The following is a 19054-nucleotide window of genomic DNA, read 5'->3' on the forward strand; positions in this document are numbered from 1 at the left end:
TGAGTTACACCTACTGCTCAATAGCTTTTAGCTATACACTCATGAGAATAGCTACTCAGCACTGAAAGTGATTTTGAGAGTTCTTAATACTGAAAGATTTTAAAAGCTAGTTAGGCCTTTTTATACATTTTCAAAGGAAAAACAGAGGTATGCACAACTTGTTTATGCAAAAAATACTTAGGAGAAATATCTACTGTGTAATTTATGTAATGCTGTTATCACATCAAGATTGGTTAAAACATCTCTCAGTGGAAGAGCTGATAAAAAGTGGTTTTGAGGATATGATAATCTCAAAAAGTCTAATCAGATAATAGTGTTATTTAAACTTAACGTGGAATTTTATTAGAGGAAGAGTCATGTACATTCACTGACATTGCTATGGCATTTCTGAAAGTATCTGTTACAAAGTTGGAAATGTAATAGTAATGCTGAAATTATGAAATTAGTCCAACTAAAATAGTACCATTAGTGAGGGAAGGTCTGTGGAATTCTAGGAGGGACTTAGTTTTTAACATTTTTTCAAGGATTTTCTATTATTTTAGGGAGGTAAAGGAAGGAGAATTTAAGTTTTTGCTATTGTTGTCGAAATCCTTGCTAAAGGGCCATTTTATGAGCTAGAATTGTCTTTCTAAAGTGAAAAATAAAGTGTGCTAAGAAATTGTGTAGATAAGCACACATACAGCTATGGCTCTGTGTAAAAAAGCCATATGGCTCGATGTAATACTGTATAACAAATTCCTGCCCATCACCTTCTCTTATCCTTACCATTTTGCAAACATAATGTGTATTGAAATTCTCATAGAAATGTGATACAAAATCCTGCTAACATATGCTGAAAAGTAATCCAAATTTCCTATGATATTATATTCTTACAGAGATATACAGGAGCTTCATTTTGTAAAAATTGAAACTCTGCAAAAATGACAACCTAGGGATCAAAAAACCAGAATTACCAGTACATCCTTTTGGACATTAGGGTAGTTTGTCTGCTGGGAACCAGTGGGACCAACTGGCCAGTGATGTAATTCAGTAGTCTTATATCCTTATATTTGTCTTACTTTGGTTTATATCTGTCTAGTCCTTGCTTTTAATGATCTTTATGTTATACTTTACCGTTGAAAGAAATGCCTTTTTGCTATTCAGAAGTAAATACTGACCTTTTTCATATCTTTTTGTGTGACTTTTGCTAGTTCCGCTAGTGTTGTTCAATAGCGATTTTGTGTATTTGCAGCCAATCTGATCCAAAGCCCAGAGAATGTAGTCATGATTTGTTTATATAATTCAGCAGGCTTTGGATCAGAACTTATGGCTGTGGCTTTTATGAAATGTATTATTCTTTTAGATAGGCTAGTGCTGACAGAAGTTATTTTCCTAGGTGTTAGCAACATAGTAATGCATGTGTTTGATAACAAAAAAAAGTGCCTCTGTGCTGTGCCCTCACAGGACTTCTCAAGGAACTAAACAGACTGCTCATTAACATTTATTGGTCCAGAAGGGAGGGAGGAAAGAGGGAAGGATGGAGGTCATACCACAGTAGAAGAGAAAAGGAAACTGTATTGATTTGCTCAGTGAAAACCAATATTGTTAGATCTATTGAACTGAGAAGATTATATGCTCTCTTTTAGAATACATCATTGCATTTTGTTTCTCTAATGAGTGCCTGGTTCTGTCACCCAAGATAATTTCTAAAATACAACAGAGTCTACTTTGTAGTAATGAAGACTGAAAACTGAAGACTGAAATAGTGCCATAATGCAAATCATTAGATTTAGATGGTGAACTGTACTCTGGCAAAAATGAAGTTTCTTGCTGGTGAAGATGAATTTCATTTTGCTCATCTTCTGGAACTACATCAACTATCACTTAGCAGACAGCTGCTAAATGCTGCACTTGTAGCAGATTATAGCTTCCTCTTTCTTTGCTTCAGCTGAGTGTCTTTAAAGTGCATTTTTTTGGTCAGTTTAAAATTGGTGCTAGCTTTGAATCTACACAATTTTTGTACTGTGTATGTGTTTCATATGTGGCCATTCCATTTGTGATAGAATGGTACTTACATGATGTGGGACATATATTATCAAGAATGAAATAAAGCAGGAGGAAGAATGTTTCTTTTTACTGGGCGTATTTTCATTTGGCACTGTACCAAATTTCTTTCCTTAATACTTAGTTGAAAAAAAGTATAACTTAGATCTTAACACTACAGTAATTATAAAAAATTACATGGGAAGTTTTCATTATGTATCACTACATGATTCTTTAGCTGCAGTTATATGCAAATTCAGGAGCAATGAAATGAGAATAATAGAAAAGAGGTACCTTAAAAGGTTGACAGAGTTTTTCCCATAATCCTTCTCCTAGTCTAAACAGCTATGCCATTGAGTGCACTGCAGATGGAGGATCAGTGATAATCTGTATTCCTCTAGCATAGAAGTATTTGATTGTATATTTTCTAACTAGCCTGCAATGGGCAGATCTTTTAGAGAATGAATGAAGAAGAAGAGGAACTGCAAACAGTTACTATTATGCTGTCCATTGGCATTTATCCTCCTATGCATTTTGCTCACTAATTCACTTAATCTGACTATGACTCATAAGACTGACTCCCAGGAAGAAAAAATAACTGTATTAATAATACTGATTACAGTTTTCCATTGTATCTCAACAACTATAGTTTATTCTATCTGGGGATAAAGTGAAAAAGCAAAAAAATTTTCTCAGTTGATTTTTGACTATTTTATTGATCCATGTCTCAGTGACTGTAGATGTGAAGAAAGCATAAAAAGTTTATGTTCAAAAAATAAGCAAGCAGAAGATGAAAGAAAGAGCCATAGTCTGAAGATAGCAAAATGTTTTATCAGAATTTTCCTGACACATCTTCTGTGATAGATTTTAATAAGAGGTAAGTGGTCCAGCAAATTTTAAATGAGGAACAGAGAAGATTAACATAATAGGGTTTAGCTGAAGACAGGTTAGTGCTGTGACATCTTTCAGGGTATTCTCAGAAAGAGTCCATATTTGTGTGCAAATAGACACGATACAAAGAATAAAGTCTAGATATGCTGATACTTAGATACCAAAATGACAAGTCACTAAATGGAATAATAGATTAGATGTTTTGGCTTGCCTGAATGCATCCGGTTGCAAAACAATTAGAATTTTTTGTTGATTCTGTTTATTTGAAATATTACACCCTGCATTAAGAAAATTTGTTGAATTAATTTCTCTGTCACTGTATGAGTGCCAAAAAAATTCATGGGGTAGATATATTTCACTTCTGCTCATTTAAAAGCAAGTTACTTTGTTAGTGTAGAACTTTGAGGGTTTAAGTGCTATTAAATGTTTTTGTAGAGGACAACCATTTACTCTATGGGCTGACTCTCTTTAACCAAACAAGTACAATTTTTGAACACTTGACCTACACGTTGGCAAGAAATCCATTCTTGGAGAACCTACAAGCAACTAAATCACTGAGACAGTCATAATAAGTGGCTAAGCCCAAACCTGGAAGCCAAAACTCCTTCTCTCTAGCTATGACTGTTTTCAGACAAGTAATTTCATCCATTAAATTTAGGGATTTTCCAATCTGAAGAATTTTTACAAACTTTATGAGACTGATCACAATCAGGCTATGGGGATAGTTGGGACTTTTGGAGGGGAAAAACACAACCCCAAAAATCCTTAAAGTGAAGACCAAGCAAGATAAAGCAGAAGTGTTGTCTTCTACTCAATAATATGCAAAATTTAAGCCATCCGTTTTTTTATGATCGTAATGTTTCCCTAGAATGCAATGTTATGCCATAGCCTTTGGAGTACGAGATACAGTAAGATTCACAAGATTTATATTGGCAGAACTTCTCTTTATGGGTGGTGCACTTACCCAGATTGAGAATTGAAATCATTCTTCTGCGTTGTGCAACTTTTGCTAATAAGCTAAATGCGGTAGTTATTAATGGTATGAAACATCCTGAGATTCGCTGATCTCCATCTCCTCTGTTCATCCAGTTTGGATGCACTGTCTAAATAATAACACAGAAATAAAGAGGGAAGAAAATAATGATCTCTGTAGTTTGATGTTTGGAGAGAGATTGATTTGGCATCTAAATTTAAATTTTGTCCCCTTATAAGTACCCCCATCTTTTCATGACCTTATTTCTAATTTCCCATACCTTAGATAAAATGTGTTTGCTTAAAAAAAAATTGGAACCACTTAACACTTCGAAGCAATGAGTCAACAATATTTTTGGTAAGGACAATCCATTATTAACAGCCCATACAGAGGGATTATCTTTAGTTTCCTATATGTGTCCAATCTATATTTATAAAAGTAATTTTAACATCATGAAAAAAAAAGCTGATGAAAAACATAGAGGAAGAAATTAAGTGGAGGTAAAGAATCCATCTCTCCTTTCTTCTGCCTTTCATCTATTACATAAACCCTAGGGTTCACATCCATTTAAATTATTAAAGGTCTTCCCTGAGCATTTTTTTCTCCAGACTAAACAGCCTCAGCTCCCTCAGCTGCTCCTCATAAGACTTGTGCTCCAGATTCTTCACCAACTTTGTTACCCTTCTGTGCTGGTTTAAAAGTTAACCAGCAAGGGAAAATGAACTCAATTCAAAAGAGAGATTTATAAGTCAGAATAACAATTTATTAAAATAATGCAATAAGTGCAATTATACAGACAGACAATTGGTTTTAACCCACAAAACCCAAATGTATAAACCAGCACCCTAGGGTATGAACAAGAGTGGTGTACCTTGGCCCACCCCCGAGTCCAAAGCAAAGGGAGAGGGAATAAACCTGCTGGTGGGAGAGCTGCTGCAGTCTGGTCAGAAGTGGTGATTGCAGTCCAGTCGAGGGTGGTGGTCTCAGTCTAGTTGAAGGCAGTGGTCTGGAGTCTTCCTCTGGATCCCACGAGAGAGCCTCAAGGCTCTGAAACTCCCAGTTATATACTCTCCAGTTCAGGCGGGAGTGCTCAGTCCCTCCCTCAGAGTAGGGAATTCCATAAAAGGGCATGCGGATGCTCAGTCCCTCTTCCATATAAGGGTATCAGAGCGGGGAATTCCATATAAGGATATCAGAGCAGGGAATTCCATAAAAGGGTACAGGAACATCTTCCCACCTTGCAGGCCTCTACTGACAGCAGTTTTTGGGAAATGGCATGGAGGCTATAGAATACACAGTTTTGGGTTACACCCATCCAGGGATGAATTGGTCCCAGCCGTTCTAACCAGGACACCTTCTCTGGACGCACTCCAGTTAACTCAATGTCTTTTCTCTAGTGAGGACCAAAGTGGAGGCCAAAAGGAGAACTGGATGCTCATTGTAGGGATGGGATCATTGGGACTAAGGTTAAGGAGCAGAGTTAGGTATGAACATTTCCTACAAAGAAAGGGTAGGAAAATTTTCTTTAGGCATTCTGCCCTTGGCAAGAGTGGCAAGGGTTATAAGTTCTTCATTAACTTGTAATCTGCTTTGTTTGGGTTATTTTCCTTCTTTGTGAATTGTCAGTTACTTCTTCAGAGCTGACAGCTTTGACAAACATTGCTTCCGCTGTGCACTCTTCAAGATATATTGTGCACATTTTTATTCTCCTCAGATTTCCAAAGCACAGTTTGGGGGAATTAATTTTCAAAGCTCAGTTTCAACAATATTTTTCAAAATGGCTGGCACAGCTTTGATTTATGATTTCCATCATAACACCTATAGTAAAACAATCTGTTCTTGTTTTAAAACATTCAGTTCTTTTGCTTTTACTTTGGCTTTCAACAAGTTATGTAAACTGCAGCAGTTTCACCACCTGCTACCTACACCGGATGCATTTATGTTAACATTTTAGTTTGGATCAGGAGTGGACTTTTAAAGCAAATCTCCTGTCTACGCCCCACTTGCCAAGCTTTGGTTCACAAGGTAGAGTTGTGTCACAGTGTATGACTTGGATCCATCTTAACTGGTACTAAACAGGAGATGTACTGCAGGAGAGTACCTTCTACCCTTCAGCAGCTGATGAGCATTCAGCCCATGGGATCAGATAGAGCTAGTCTGAGGTAAAAACCTTCTGAAAAACGTATGGTATGGACATCTGGTCCTCAACCTCAACTGTTTCGCTCTATAAATCTACTCATATCGTTCAGCACAATTTGCTAATATAGACACAACCAGTATTGGCTCCAGCACTTGCAGAATTCTTACCTAAATATATATTTTGCTGCTCAAATGTAATTTGGATTATCATTACCAGACTCCAGTTCTCCATTCCTTCTCAGACTCCATTCCTTATGATATTCCCCATAATGTGTTCCTGTACCAGACCAGAGCCCGCCATTGATTTCCTGTACATTTTAATCCATAGTTTTTTATCCATGCTACAGCCTCACACTGTCTTCTGTGTTGAACAAAGATTCCTATTGTTATCATGCTAGGAATTTATTTATTACACACTGAGCCACAGGTAATAACTATCAAGTTGAAGAACTTAAGTTCTACATACAAAACCACATAATACAAAACTAGGAAGTTGGAAGGAGATTGTAGTTTCTCTAATTTTAATTTATTTGTTTTTATTGAACTCGATAGTGGAAAGTAGGGAACGTAAAGAGTAGTAGGGAAAATAGTAGGGACTTTAAAGAGAAGATGCAAAAATGGCATAACAGCATTCAACAAAAGAAGCATGGAAGAAAGTACCCAAAAGCACACTAGCGGGAGAGAGAAAAGAGTAGTGTTTTTAGTCAGTTCTAATGTCAATGGTGGAAAGAGCAGAATAAGGGAATGCATGTTGGAAAACAATTTGTGATGATGTTCTGAAAGAGAGACTGCAGGTGGGCAATAGGATATGTCAGTGGAAAGAGAATGGAGATTTCCACTGCCTTGGGGCAACAGCAGGAGTCTTGAGAAGTCTTCGGCTGTGGCAAAAGGAGCAAAAGAAGTAGAGCATGGAGCAGGGACTGCAGCCTAACTCCAGGGGATGGCCATTGGCAGCCAGCTCAGCACAAATTGGCAGAAACTTGCCAGGCAGGGCTCTAAAGAGTTTGCTGCAACTTGGAAAGTCACTGAGCTGTCTGAAAGCAGACCTGGTGTAGTGGGTTTCCATGGTTGGGTTTTGGTGGGGGAGGCTACAGGGGTGGCTTCTGTTAGAAGCTGCTAGAAGATTCCCCTGTTCCATGGAGCCAGTGCCAGCCGGCTCCAGGATGGACTTCCTGCCACTGGCCAAGGCCAAGACAATCAGGAGTGATAGTAACACCTCTGTGATAACATATTCAAGAACAGAAGGTTGTTGCACAGAAAAAATTCCAGCCAGGGAAGAGCGGAGTGAGAACATGGGAGTAACAACGTAGACACCAAGGTCAATGCAGAAAGAGTGGGAGGAGGTGCTCCAGGTGCCAGAGCTGAGGCCCCTGAAGTCCGTGGTGCAGACCATGGTGGAGCAGCTGTGCCCCTGCAGCCCATGGAGGACCATGAGGGTGCAGAAACCCACCTGCAGCCCAGGGAGGAGCCCATGCTGGAGCAGGTGGATGCATGAAGGGGAAGCTGTGACCCTGTGGGAGGCCCAGGATGGAGTGGGGTCCTGCCAGAGACCTGCAGCCCATGGAGAGGGAAGCCCACACTGGAGAAGTTTTTCCCGGGTAGGACTTGTGGCCCCTGTGGGGGACGCACGCCGGTACAGCTCATTTGTGAAGGACTGCACTCCATGGAGAAGTGACCCATGGGACAGCAGTTTGGGAAGAACTGCTGCCTGAGGGATGGACTTATGCTGGAGTGGTCCAACAAGGACTGTCTCCTGTGGGAGGGACCCCACGGGAGCAGGGGAAGGACTCCTCTCCCTGAGCAGCAGCAGAAACAACAACTGACCGTAACCCCCATTCCTCGTCCCCCTGCATTGCTCAGGGGGAGGAGGGAGAACATGGAAGGAAGGAGGGGTGGGGGAAGGTATTTTTAAGACTGTTTTATTTCTCACTCTTTGGCTCTTATCCTGTTAGTAATAAATATAAGTACTATCCCCACTTTGAGTCTTGTTTTGCCTGTGAAGGTGATCAGTCACTGACCTCTCCCAGCTCTTAACTCTACTCATGAGTTCTTAGCTGTTTTTTTCCTCTCTCCTCTGTCCAGTTGCAGAGGGAGAGTGAGAGAGTGGCTTTAGTGGGTACGTGGTATCTGGCCAGGGTCAACCCACTACACCTGGTAACAAGAGCCTGTCTGCAGGGATGCATGGGGCAAACTAAGAATTGTTATTTCTGTCCTTTTTGACCCTGTTTGAAAGCTTTTCTATGTAAAAGTTAACTATTCTAGTTTATATTTACATAAAATTGGCTTTCTTGGTTTTAAAAACCTTCAATATTTTTTAGAAAATTCACTATAGAAGACCTGAGTAGATTCTTCTTCAAGTATTGGTTGACTTGATCTCAGGATTTCTTAAGGAAAGCTTTAGAGAGAGGTGAAATATTAACCACTCTTTTCTTATCAAAGTACATTAGAAATCAGAATACTGCATTATTTTCCCAGGTGATAAATTATAACAGGTAATGTCCAGGACAAGTGTGACTTCAGGAGGACCTGCAAGCTTACTCTGTGTGACATTCCCAATGTGCTTGCTTGGTACAGGGCACTAATGCCCACCTGCAGGATATTCACATTCATAACCCTGTGACTTGAACTCACTTTGGGTTGCTTGGCTGTTGTGCCTAACAGTTTTTTCTGTTGCTGTTTGCAAGAAGTAAATGTGTTTGTCTACCATCTGACCTGCAGTAATTCTGATGCAACAAGGTGATCCTGGTAACTAGCTTGACTTGTACTTTTTGAATAATTTAGCTCAGGTTTGTTTCTGGGTAGCTGGCTATCCAGATTAGGCATCTTATATTACTGTCTATTGTCATGGTGACAGGACTGGCTGCTCTCTTCTCCCCTCTCTGAGTTTTCCAAGTGCAGTATGAGGGCTGTCCTTGCTTGGGGTACAATACAACAAATCTTCACTGACAGACTTGGATGTGGCACAGTGTCCTGTATATGAGTGTTGTTTTGTTTCAACATATGTAATAGAATTCAAACATACGCACTGGATGCACTAATATTAGCTCTTAACTACTAGCAAGTGGGAAGCTAACTGAAGCAATTACATTTTCTTAGGTCTGTGCAGTTAACTCTTGGTTTTAATTAGCCTGCTGAAGTGTTACCAGAATTCCCTGTCAGGAAAAATATCTATATGTTTGCAAACACATAAATATACACAAAATACCGTCTTATTTATATTAGGATGTTATGTAAACAAAAGATTCTCAGAGCAGCTGCTAGCTCATCATACTGCTTAGTGGAGTAGTTGTGCATTTCTTATGAAAAATAATCAAGTCTTTGTTGAAGGACATGGTACCTGTGTCCGTGTTGTCTATGTTTGACCTGGTCCCAGTGAAGTGCTGTGCAGCCCCTGTGCCCTGGAGAAGGGGTCTTGCTGCAGTGCAGGACCTCCCAGCTGCTCTGCCCAGCCGCAGCAAAGGGAGAAGGGTGGTTGGAGTAAGAGCACACAGCCCTCCCTGGGCAAAGCCAGGCCATACAGCCAGACACAACATTGCTAATCCATTTTCTTTTTCAGGGTAAAATCACTTTACCTTTTCTCCTCTGTGTAAGGAAATTTTTAAAACATCTTGCTGGAGAGCTGACTTCATTTGGCAGAATGAACATTAATGACATTGGCATGATTAAAAGTTATTTGGAGAGGATAGTTTTGCAGAAGTTCCCCAGTTTTTTTGAATGCTGATTTCTTTCACCTAGAAAGTTGGGTTTTCTTAATTTATGCATATTGTGTGTGAGGGTTTTGGTGTTGGTTTATATTTTCCTTAGAGATTCATAGGAATGTGTGTATGATGTCTAAAGTGGTCAAAGTGTGACTTAACTGTTGAATGTAGGATGCAAGGGTAGGTGTGCTAAATATTGCTACAGACAAAGTCTAAAAGAAGGGCAGGTACTCTGATCTCAGATTGCAAATTGTGTTTTAACTTTACCACAGTAAAAATATATGGATACCGCTTTGAGTTTTAAATGTATTTACCTAAAATGTTTTGATTTCTAGGAACTTTGAACCAAAAGAACTGGGGCAAGAAATATTCAGCCTGTAATGGTGCCAAACAATCACCTATTAATATAGATGAAGATCTTACCCAAGTAAATGTGAATCTGAAGAAACTTAAATTCCATGGATGGGAAAAGGAAACTCTGGAAGATACTTTCATTCGCAACACGGGCAAAACAGGTAAAAAGACAGATTTCCTGTTTGGAGCTAAATGAGGTCAGAAAAGTGGACAGGTGGACAACTAACCAAAGACTTGTAATGGATCATTTTCATTTCACTTTTCCTTAGCTGATGCATTCTGAACTTACCTATTAAATAAATAAACAAATAAACAAATAAATAGATAAGAACAGTGATGACAATAGTTAAACATAACAGAAAAATCACACGAATAAAAATTATGTGCATGGACAGATATAGCCAAAACGATCACATCATTACTATCATCCTATCAGGGGCACTTCATAGAAGCTAAACAGTAATTTGGCATTTGCTATAAAATAATGGTAATTATCATTACATATGTAGACTCTAATGAATATGCAAAAATGATTTTTTAAAAGTATGAATAAATTACTTACCCATCTGAAAGCACTTCATGGATGAGTTGAGGTTTCAAAAAACTCTGAATGGGATTCATCTCACTTACACATAGACACATACGATGTAGAAACTTGCATCTGAATTACTCTTGTAGACTTCTTCTAACAGTCAAAGAAGATAATTAGATGCTTTTATGGTCTAATTTGTCTTACCAATTTTAGAATTGTATTTTAGAAAAAAGTGATTTATAACTACAAGTTCCTATTTCTCTCAGCCATAAAAGAAGCTTATGGTGGTATTTAAATTGTCAGACAAATCTTTTTGCAACCCCTTATAAATTCAGGATAGCAGTAACTAAAAGCTACTTGTTAGAAATACTGTTTCTGGTTTTGGGCATAAGTGTAGAGCAAGGAATCTCTAAACAACGTTCTTTGCCTTCTGCCAGTTCCAGTGAGACCCTTAGACCAGCCTTTAGTTTAATTTAGTGCAGTGCAGTGCAGTTTAGTTTAGCATGTTGTTCCTGATTTCTGTTCTTGGCCCCATCTTGTTTTTCCTACATACTACTCACAAATCACTTACTTCCCTCTTGCCCTACTAGCTGAGATAAACAGTGCATTTGTCTTTTCATGATGCCCCTGAGAAAACATTCTTTAAAGTCCTTGAAAGTGAGCTGAGCTCTTCCTCATCTACAGAAATTCAGATATTATACAAGGAACTGCTAAGCTCATTAAAATAGTCTTCAAGGTTTTGAGGAAAGTAATGTAATGGAACTGAACTCTGTTAGTGGTCTTTTTAGCAAGAGGTGAAGCAATTCTCCATAGCTGGAGACAGGAAAGCCAAAATGTATGGCTTCAGTCTACTCCATCCTGCTCGTTCTCTCCAGAAGACAAATGCTTAGACCCATCTACAGTTTGTGTGCAACTGTGTCCAGCTGAGGACCTGTTATGTTTTCCTGTGGGATACAGCTCCACAGCTAAGGGGTCTCACAGTCAGGACAATCGTCCTAAGAAATGGCTAAAATTTTCTTTTCTCATGTTGCTTCATGATTTGTATAGAGAATTGTGGTAAAATTGGGGTGTGGGTGTGTATTTTCCCTTTTGTTAAAAAAACGGGTGCTTTCAGGAAGTTATGTGTTCAGGAATTTACTTTCTTAGAAAACCAACATGGTGGTTAAGTCAGTTGTCTGAGCTTTTTAATGTAGTTCTGTATCTAGTTTCAGTTAATAGGAGATGAAGTGCACTTCATTAAATTATTATTTTATGAATTTTAGCATGAAATGAAACATTTTCTCCATGATAAGAGTGAATTACCACACTTCTTACTTAGTTTAAATAACCAATTTCCTGTCAAATTACTTATGAAATACAGAGAAATGTGTGTATCATATTACCTTCTAGCACCTAATACTGAAATATGAGAGTTATAGCTGCCTTGGCTGGTGTTTATCTTGACACTCCTTATTTTCTCTCTTTCTCCATTTGTTCAGTGGAAATTAATCTGACAAGTGATTATTATGTAAGTGGAGGTGGGTTAGACACCATATTCAAAGCAAGCAAGATCACTTTTCACTGGGGAAAATGCAACGCATCATCAGATGGATCAGAACACAGTTTAGAAGGACAAAAATTTCCTCTTGAGGTAAAGTACAGAATTGATTTTGATTATTTTGATGATTTGACAATCTGAAAAATTAATATTCTTTACTAAATACCTTTGTTTTCTCTTGATTTAAGTCTATTTGCAAATATAATCATTCACTTAAATCCAAATTAATAATATCTAAATTATTAATTTGCATTTTAGAAGGGCAGTGTAAAGTGTTAGTCAATGACATGTTGGGAATGTCTAAACTTTGTTTTCACACATCTTTTAAGATGACATGAGATGTCAGTTCTGCTAATCTGACAAAGTTAAAGCTCCCACTAACAGTTAAGCTCATATGAGTTTGACCCATCATATTCCACATCAGTTCATTGTTTATAGTGTAAATGGACTTCTCAAAGCTAGGACTTCGCTGAGAGCCCATGAGAGCTGCTGGACCTCATAGTGACAAAGCACGGCCCATGTCGCTGGGCAGGAAAGAGCCATGTGAGAGCAGGTCCTGGGTGCAGCCACATTCACAGGCAGCCAGGCCAGCATACCCCTGGCTGGTTTGGCAGAATAGTTTGCAGCAGCATGGGGATGGAGCAGCTCTCGCTGAGATACACAAAGGCACTCTGCAGGCCAAACTTTCTACCCTCAACATGGCATCATGGTCATTTTCCAGTTAAAAAGATGTAGTTGTGGCAAGCAACTGCGTTGCTCCTCATTCCAAGTACTTTGGACTTCTATGTGAGAGCAAAGCAATAGCGCCAAGATTGACCTATACACAGGGGAGAGCTGTGAGCCAGGAGCTTTCCCTGGGCAGTGTCGTTTCCTTCACCTCATTAGCCATTCGGAAATACCCACTCACGCTCCATCTGTCCTGCCATTGAAGAGAATATTCTCTTCCATCATCATCTCCTAGAAAGCCAGTCAGAACACTGCCCATTCATGTTGGTGGCCCAGTGCTGGAGATTTCCCAGCTGCAGTCAGATATGGGCAGAGAGTGTCCAGTAATGTTACATTACCAATGCTTCTCTACACTTACTGCAAGGCAGATGCAGTAGGCACATCTTGAAGTATTATTCATGTTTTATCACTGATTTCAAGATTCATCTCACCTGCGTCCTCTAGATCATGTGTCCAGAAGAGGAGAACTCCTGCGTTCTTAATAGTTTTCCAGGAGAGGTTGTTTTTAGATAGCCAATTGCTGATGAATTCTATTCTTTATCTTCAGATAATGCATGTAAGATAGATAAAAAAATCTATGTATTTGTATTTAAATTTTTTGTTTGGATGGTTTTTTTTCTCAAAATGGTAGTATAAGTAACTGCCTTTTTAAATTTTTTAATATATATAACATTTGAATATATTTTTACTTGCAGATGCAAATCTACTGCTATGATGCAGATCAGTTTACAGATTTTGAAGAGGCAGTTAAAGGAAATGGAAAATTAAGAGCTTTATCAATTTTATTTGAGGTAAACAAAGTATATCTTTGTGTCATTTAACAAGCCTTAAAACACACCAGATGTTCAAACTGAATTTAACTGGTCCCATTGTGTGACCACTGAGTTAAAAAATTGCATGTATCTTTCTAATTTATTCTTGCAGAAAAGCAAATGGACAAAACACATTTGCTTGGCTTTAAGGGATCTATAATTTTGGTGGTAAACTGTAACTTTCAAATTTTTTTCATGGAGCGTGCACTGTTAAAATACACAATTTCTTTTTAACAGATTGGACTAGAAGATAATCCAGATTATAATGCAATCATTAATGGAGTAGATAGTGTTAGTCGTTTCGGTAAGTTTGCCTCCATGTTTTATTGATTACTGATTAGACTAAATTCCATTTCAGTGTGATTATGAAACCTTTAGGACATTGAGGAGCACAGTATTGTGTTGCTCAGCCGTGTCTATTTTGTTAGAAATTACAGAAGTTATCTGGATAGACTGGAGAGCTCACGATCACCAACCACGTGAAATTTAACATGAGCAAGTGCCAGATTCTGTACCTGAGACCGGGTAGTCCTTATTATTTGTACAAACTGGGGAATGAGAGTCTGGAGAGCATCGCTTTGGAAAGAGAGCTGGGGGTTTGGTTTGATGGCAAGGTAAATATGAGTCATCAGTGCCCTGGCAGCACTGGTCAACCATGGAGGGTCAACCATGTCCTAGGGAGCATCAGGCAAAGCATCACCTGCCAGTTGAGGGAGGGGATTGTCCCCCTCTGCTCTGCACTGGGGCGGCCTCCCATGGGTCCTGCGTGCAGTTCTGGGTGCCACAGTGTAAGAAGGACGTCAGGCTATTAGAGAGCATCCAGAGAAGGACAACCAAGATTGAGAAAGGTCTTGAAGACAAGACACACAAGGGGTGTCTGAGGTGACTTATTTTGTTCAGCTTGGAGAAGGGGTGCCTCATCACAGTCTACAACTTCCTTAAGAGGGGCAGCAGAGGGGGATTTGCTGATCTCTCTGTGGTGACCAGTGATAGGACCTGAGGACATGGAATGAAGCTGCATCAGGGGAAGTTCAAATTGGACATCAGAAAAGGTCCTTCACTGAGATGGTGATCTGTCACTGGAACAGGCTCCCCATAGAAGTAAGTGGTCATGGCACCAAGCATCTGGATGATGCTCTTAGTCGTATCATTTAGTTTTAGATAGTCCTGTGAGAAGCAAGGAGTTGGACTTGATGATCCTCATGGGTCTCTCTTCCAACTTGAGATATGATTTTCTATGATTTATTTACCCCAAGACTGAGTATTTGTAACAACAGAACTAAGTGTAAATGAATAAATCTAACTATCATGAGAAATTTGCAACTGTTTAAATGCTAAAACCAGGTAAATCTGGATTTTTTATGTGAGTCTTCTTAATCATACATTTCAGTATTTTTATATCTGGTTGGAAGCCAGATAATGCTGTTGCAGCTATCCAGGGTGGGTCTTACAAGAGTGAGACTATATGAATATCAGTATTCAGTAGACTCAGAGGAGAGGAATCCTTCTTTTCAGTAGCTCCTGTGAAAATCTGAAATAATCCAATTATTTTGTATTTGTAGTAGCATTATTAAAACCAATTGTTAACAATTTTGTCTTTAAGAAATACTCTGACGTGGTTGCTTATTGGAACACGTTGGAATTCAGTGTGGTACATGAAGAGATCTGGGCTCTGTTTCTAACTCAGTTTCACAGTGGCTTTGCAGAAGAATAAACGTGAACGAGCACTGTCTTGAACAGGGATATTTTCTTACATCATGTCCATAACCTTAAGTAAACTCTCTCAGATTTCCTTTGTGTAATGATGCTAGATTTTGTAAAGGTCCTTTAGATCGATAGGTTGCAAGTGTACAAAGCTGTTTTAAAAGCTTTCAAAAGTATGATGCTAAAATCAAGATTTTCTTTTCTCTGGAAAACAAACACTATTCAACAAATATAAAAGGGAGCAACTTTCATGAGTTATAAAGACAGAGGAGGTGAAAATGTAAAGCAGTTAAGATTCATTACTTTTGTGTGCCATCTTCTATGAAACAAAAAGGAGAACGAGTAATACAAGGCAGATGCCATCCTACAGCCTTGGAAGGAGCTGTAAAACTAGCAGTAGCAAGATTCAAGATACAGTCTCTACATGGCACTTCAACAATGAATAGAATATCATTTTCTTGAAAAAATTGCAAATGAGCTCAGAAAATTCAGGTCATGAATAATCAAGTTGTTTCTTCTGAAGAAGGTGAATAGCACACAATCTGTCTTTGTCTGTGATGTACATGAATTGTTCTTGTCAGTCATATCTATATTGTGCTTATTTGAATCCGAATTGCTGAGTTCTCAAGCTCTGCAGAGGAGCACTTCTGTTTCTTTTGGACAAACTCTCTGTTTTTCATTATTCTTTGTACATGTTTTATTTTAAAATCCAGGCTGTGAATAAAATTTTAAAATTTTATTTTAAAATCTAGGCTGCCATTAAAGGACATTATTCTAAAATCCTAAGCTGTGAAATGTATGGCAGGATTCTTATTATGAATGAGAAGTTTCATGTCCCCATGTCAAGCATCTACATAAAATGGACTGGCATTCTTTTTTACTGAGGCAGGGATATGTTAACTAGACACATACCAGATAGCAATGATACCTTCTGTCTGAAGGCTGATTAATATTTCGGCAGGAGAAACAGAAGGATGGGCTTTGCTTGACACTGCCAAATGTTCCCTTTTCATGACACATGGAAAAGAGAAGAGGAGGAGCCAGCTCCTAAACCTTAACTCAGTAGAGCAGTCACTCTACAGAAGAAAAGCACCAATCACTTGTAATAAACTGATCATGTAATGTCACCAAATTTGTAAAGAATTATGAAGACAAAGTTCAAAAATCTGTACAGGGGTCAAGTAACATATATCTAAAACCACAAGTTAATACAGGGTCTGAAAATTCATTAGATATTTAGAAGTGAATATTTACCAAATAGGGAGAAATTTAAAATCAGTAACTTTCAATTGAAATAAGGTATATAAGGATCTATGCTATTCCAAGCTGTGAAAAACAGCATGAATTTGGATGCACCAGACAATAAGGCAGATAATTGTCACAGACTGAATAAGTCTGCCTTGTTGAAGTTGGCGCCATTTATGCCAATTTCTGTTGCTGGACCCTACTGCCATACCAGTAGAAACTTAGCCTTCTGAGGATGGACTTTCAGCAATTCCTCATGCTTACTAACAGCTGACAATGTACCAGGTAAACTGCTGACCTGAAAGATGTGATTTTGTTTTCACAGGACAATAAACAGAGTGGTCACACTCTCCCAGAGGACATCTTTGCATTCTTCGCTGCTTTATGTTACAGTTTTTTGCTGTATTATCGCCATTTTAAAAAAACCTGTTCCACAGAAATTCTGCTTGCACTATCGCAAGTTATATTAACTCTCAGGTCTAACATGGTGACAGCTCCCCAGTCAGTGATTTTCTGCAGCAGTTTGGATCCTGCAAGGAACTCAACAACTTGATTAATTTCAGGGAGAATTTGAAGCCATGTAATGAAACCTAGAACAAAGATTTAACGTTTTTTTTTTCTTTGAAGTTCAAGAATGGGACAAAGATTTGGCATCTTGGGCGTTTATGAGTAAGCTTACAGATGAACAAATTCTTGTGAACCAATGTACTGATTACTCTATTTATTACTGGAGTAACTCAGTACACCTTCCCAAATAAACAGAGTGGGTTTTGAAGTATACTTATTCAAACTAAGTAGAAAAGGCCCTGCAATTTATTTGTATGTTAGTCTCTCTGGAGATTAAATTTTGAATAACCTCAAAATTAGCACGTTCCTATAGTGGTAACTCTTTTAGAGAGTGTGATTTCTATTTATTCATTGCTTCTGTAGTATTTTAACCATCTGACTATTTGGTTTTTTTTCAGGAAAACAGGCAGCCTTAGAACCATTTATTTTGCTGAATCTTTTGCCGAATGCAACAGACAAATATTACACTTATAATGGATCTTTATCAGCTCCTCCATGCTCTGAAACAGTTGAATGGATTGTGTTTAAAGATACCATAAGTATTTCTGAAAACCAGGTAATTTGTGTAGTGTTGTAAAACCAAAACATTATACATAATACCAAAGAAAAGAATTTGCCATGTGTGGCATTCATTGCCAGCCCAACAACATAGCTTTTCTTCTATCTAGTTAGAAGGTTTTCATGCAGCCATTAAATTAGAAAGCATGTATATTACTGGAGTGTGTTATCTTTTCCTTTTTTTTTTTTTAGTTTAGGACTAGAATCTGAGTCATTTCTTGTCTTAAAATGGGGTAAGAACATACTCCAGGCTGTCTGGACTTCGAACTCAGATAAAGAGGAGTACAAAACACTCTTTCCGTGTTACCCCAGTCAAATGGTGGTGCTGGGTAGAGCACAGCTCCAACAGCAGAGTGGTTGAGAAATACTGGTGGAGTAAACCATTAGATTTATTGATGGTACAGAAGAACAAAAGTTCAGTGCCATGCTGGATAGCTCAACTGTGAGACTTCAACCAGCAGCTTCTCCCAGTTTTTGCCTCCTGGCAGAATCTGCTCAATTTATTTTGACTTCTGACTTCTTTTTTTCCTCACCTCTTCTAGTTAGCTGTATTCTGTGAAGTCCTTACAATGCAGCAGTCTGGCTATGTTATGCTGATGGACTACCTACAAAACAACTTTAGAGAACAGCAGTATAAGTTCTTTGGGCAAGTGTTTTCCTCTTACACTGGACAAGAAGAAATTCATGAAGCAGGTACTTACTGAACAATCATTCCTCTCTTCACAAGTTGAAAGACAATTTTCAGTAAAAGATTCATCCAAGTATGAAGATACTCATTTTAAACCGTGAAGAACATAGCACACTGTATTATTACTCATAAATCTATCACTTCAGAGAAAAAAATTAGCAATCAAAAAACATGTCAGATTAAATGGAGTGGAAAATTAAATGCTTGTCTTGACCAAGCATTCAGGGAAGATCACGTCAGTTCAAGCTTTCTTGCACTGCCCTTTTAATGTGTTTCAGACCTAAACAATGCTGCCTTTTCAGGGACTGCAAGAGAATTTTGTTTTACAAACCCATTTGGTTCCTTGTCATGTAGTGTGAATGCTTTTACAACAGAGACTGAAGTGAGGTCACCTAATTAATTTCATGTAGTCTGCTTAGAAATTGATAGATAAAGAGAATCCTAGAAGCCAGATTCTGTTCTCTGTTTTACCTAAAACTTCAGGGAAGTTTACGAAGGTTATATGGCCAAAATAGTACATTATGTAATGGGAAACAAGATCTAGCACTAAATATGGAAGTCAATGATTTCTGTACTTAAAAGCACAGAAGAATATATAGTAAACCTCT

General features: G+C 38.4%; 1 protein-coding gene across 5 annotated transcripts in view; it reads left to right on the forward strand.

Moving 5' to 3' along the window:
• The window catches only part of PTPRZ1 (protein tyrosine phosphatase, receptor type Z1), a 136458-nt gene that overhangs the window by 63360 nt on the left and 54044 nt on the right, over positions 1-19054 (forward strand). For all 5 annotated transcript variants that reach the window (XM_027679136.1, XM_027679138.1, XM_027679137.1 and 2 more), the window contains exons 3-8: positions 10059-10238; positions 12088-12239; positions 13568-13663; positions 13922-13988; positions 17599-17756; positions 18301-18451. In XM_027679136.1, coding sequence (XP_027534937.1) covers positions 10059-10238; positions 12088-12239; positions 13568-13663; positions 13922-13988; positions 17599-17756; positions 18301-18451 — 804 coding nt within the window. The remainder of the gene's footprint in view (positions 1-10058; positions 10239-12087; positions 12240-13567; positions 13664-13921; positions 13989-17598; positions 17757-18300; positions 18452-19054) is intronic.

This window comes from Neopelma chrysocephalum, unplaced genomic scaffold (assembly GCF_003984885.1).
Source record: "Neopelma chrysocephalum unplaced genomic scaffold, ASM398488v2 Primary Assembly neopelma1_45, whole genome shotgun sequence".
NCBI classification, from domain to species: domain Eukaryota; kingdom Metazoa; phylum Chordata; class Aves; order Passeriformes; family Pipridae; genus Neopelma; species Neopelma chrysocephalum.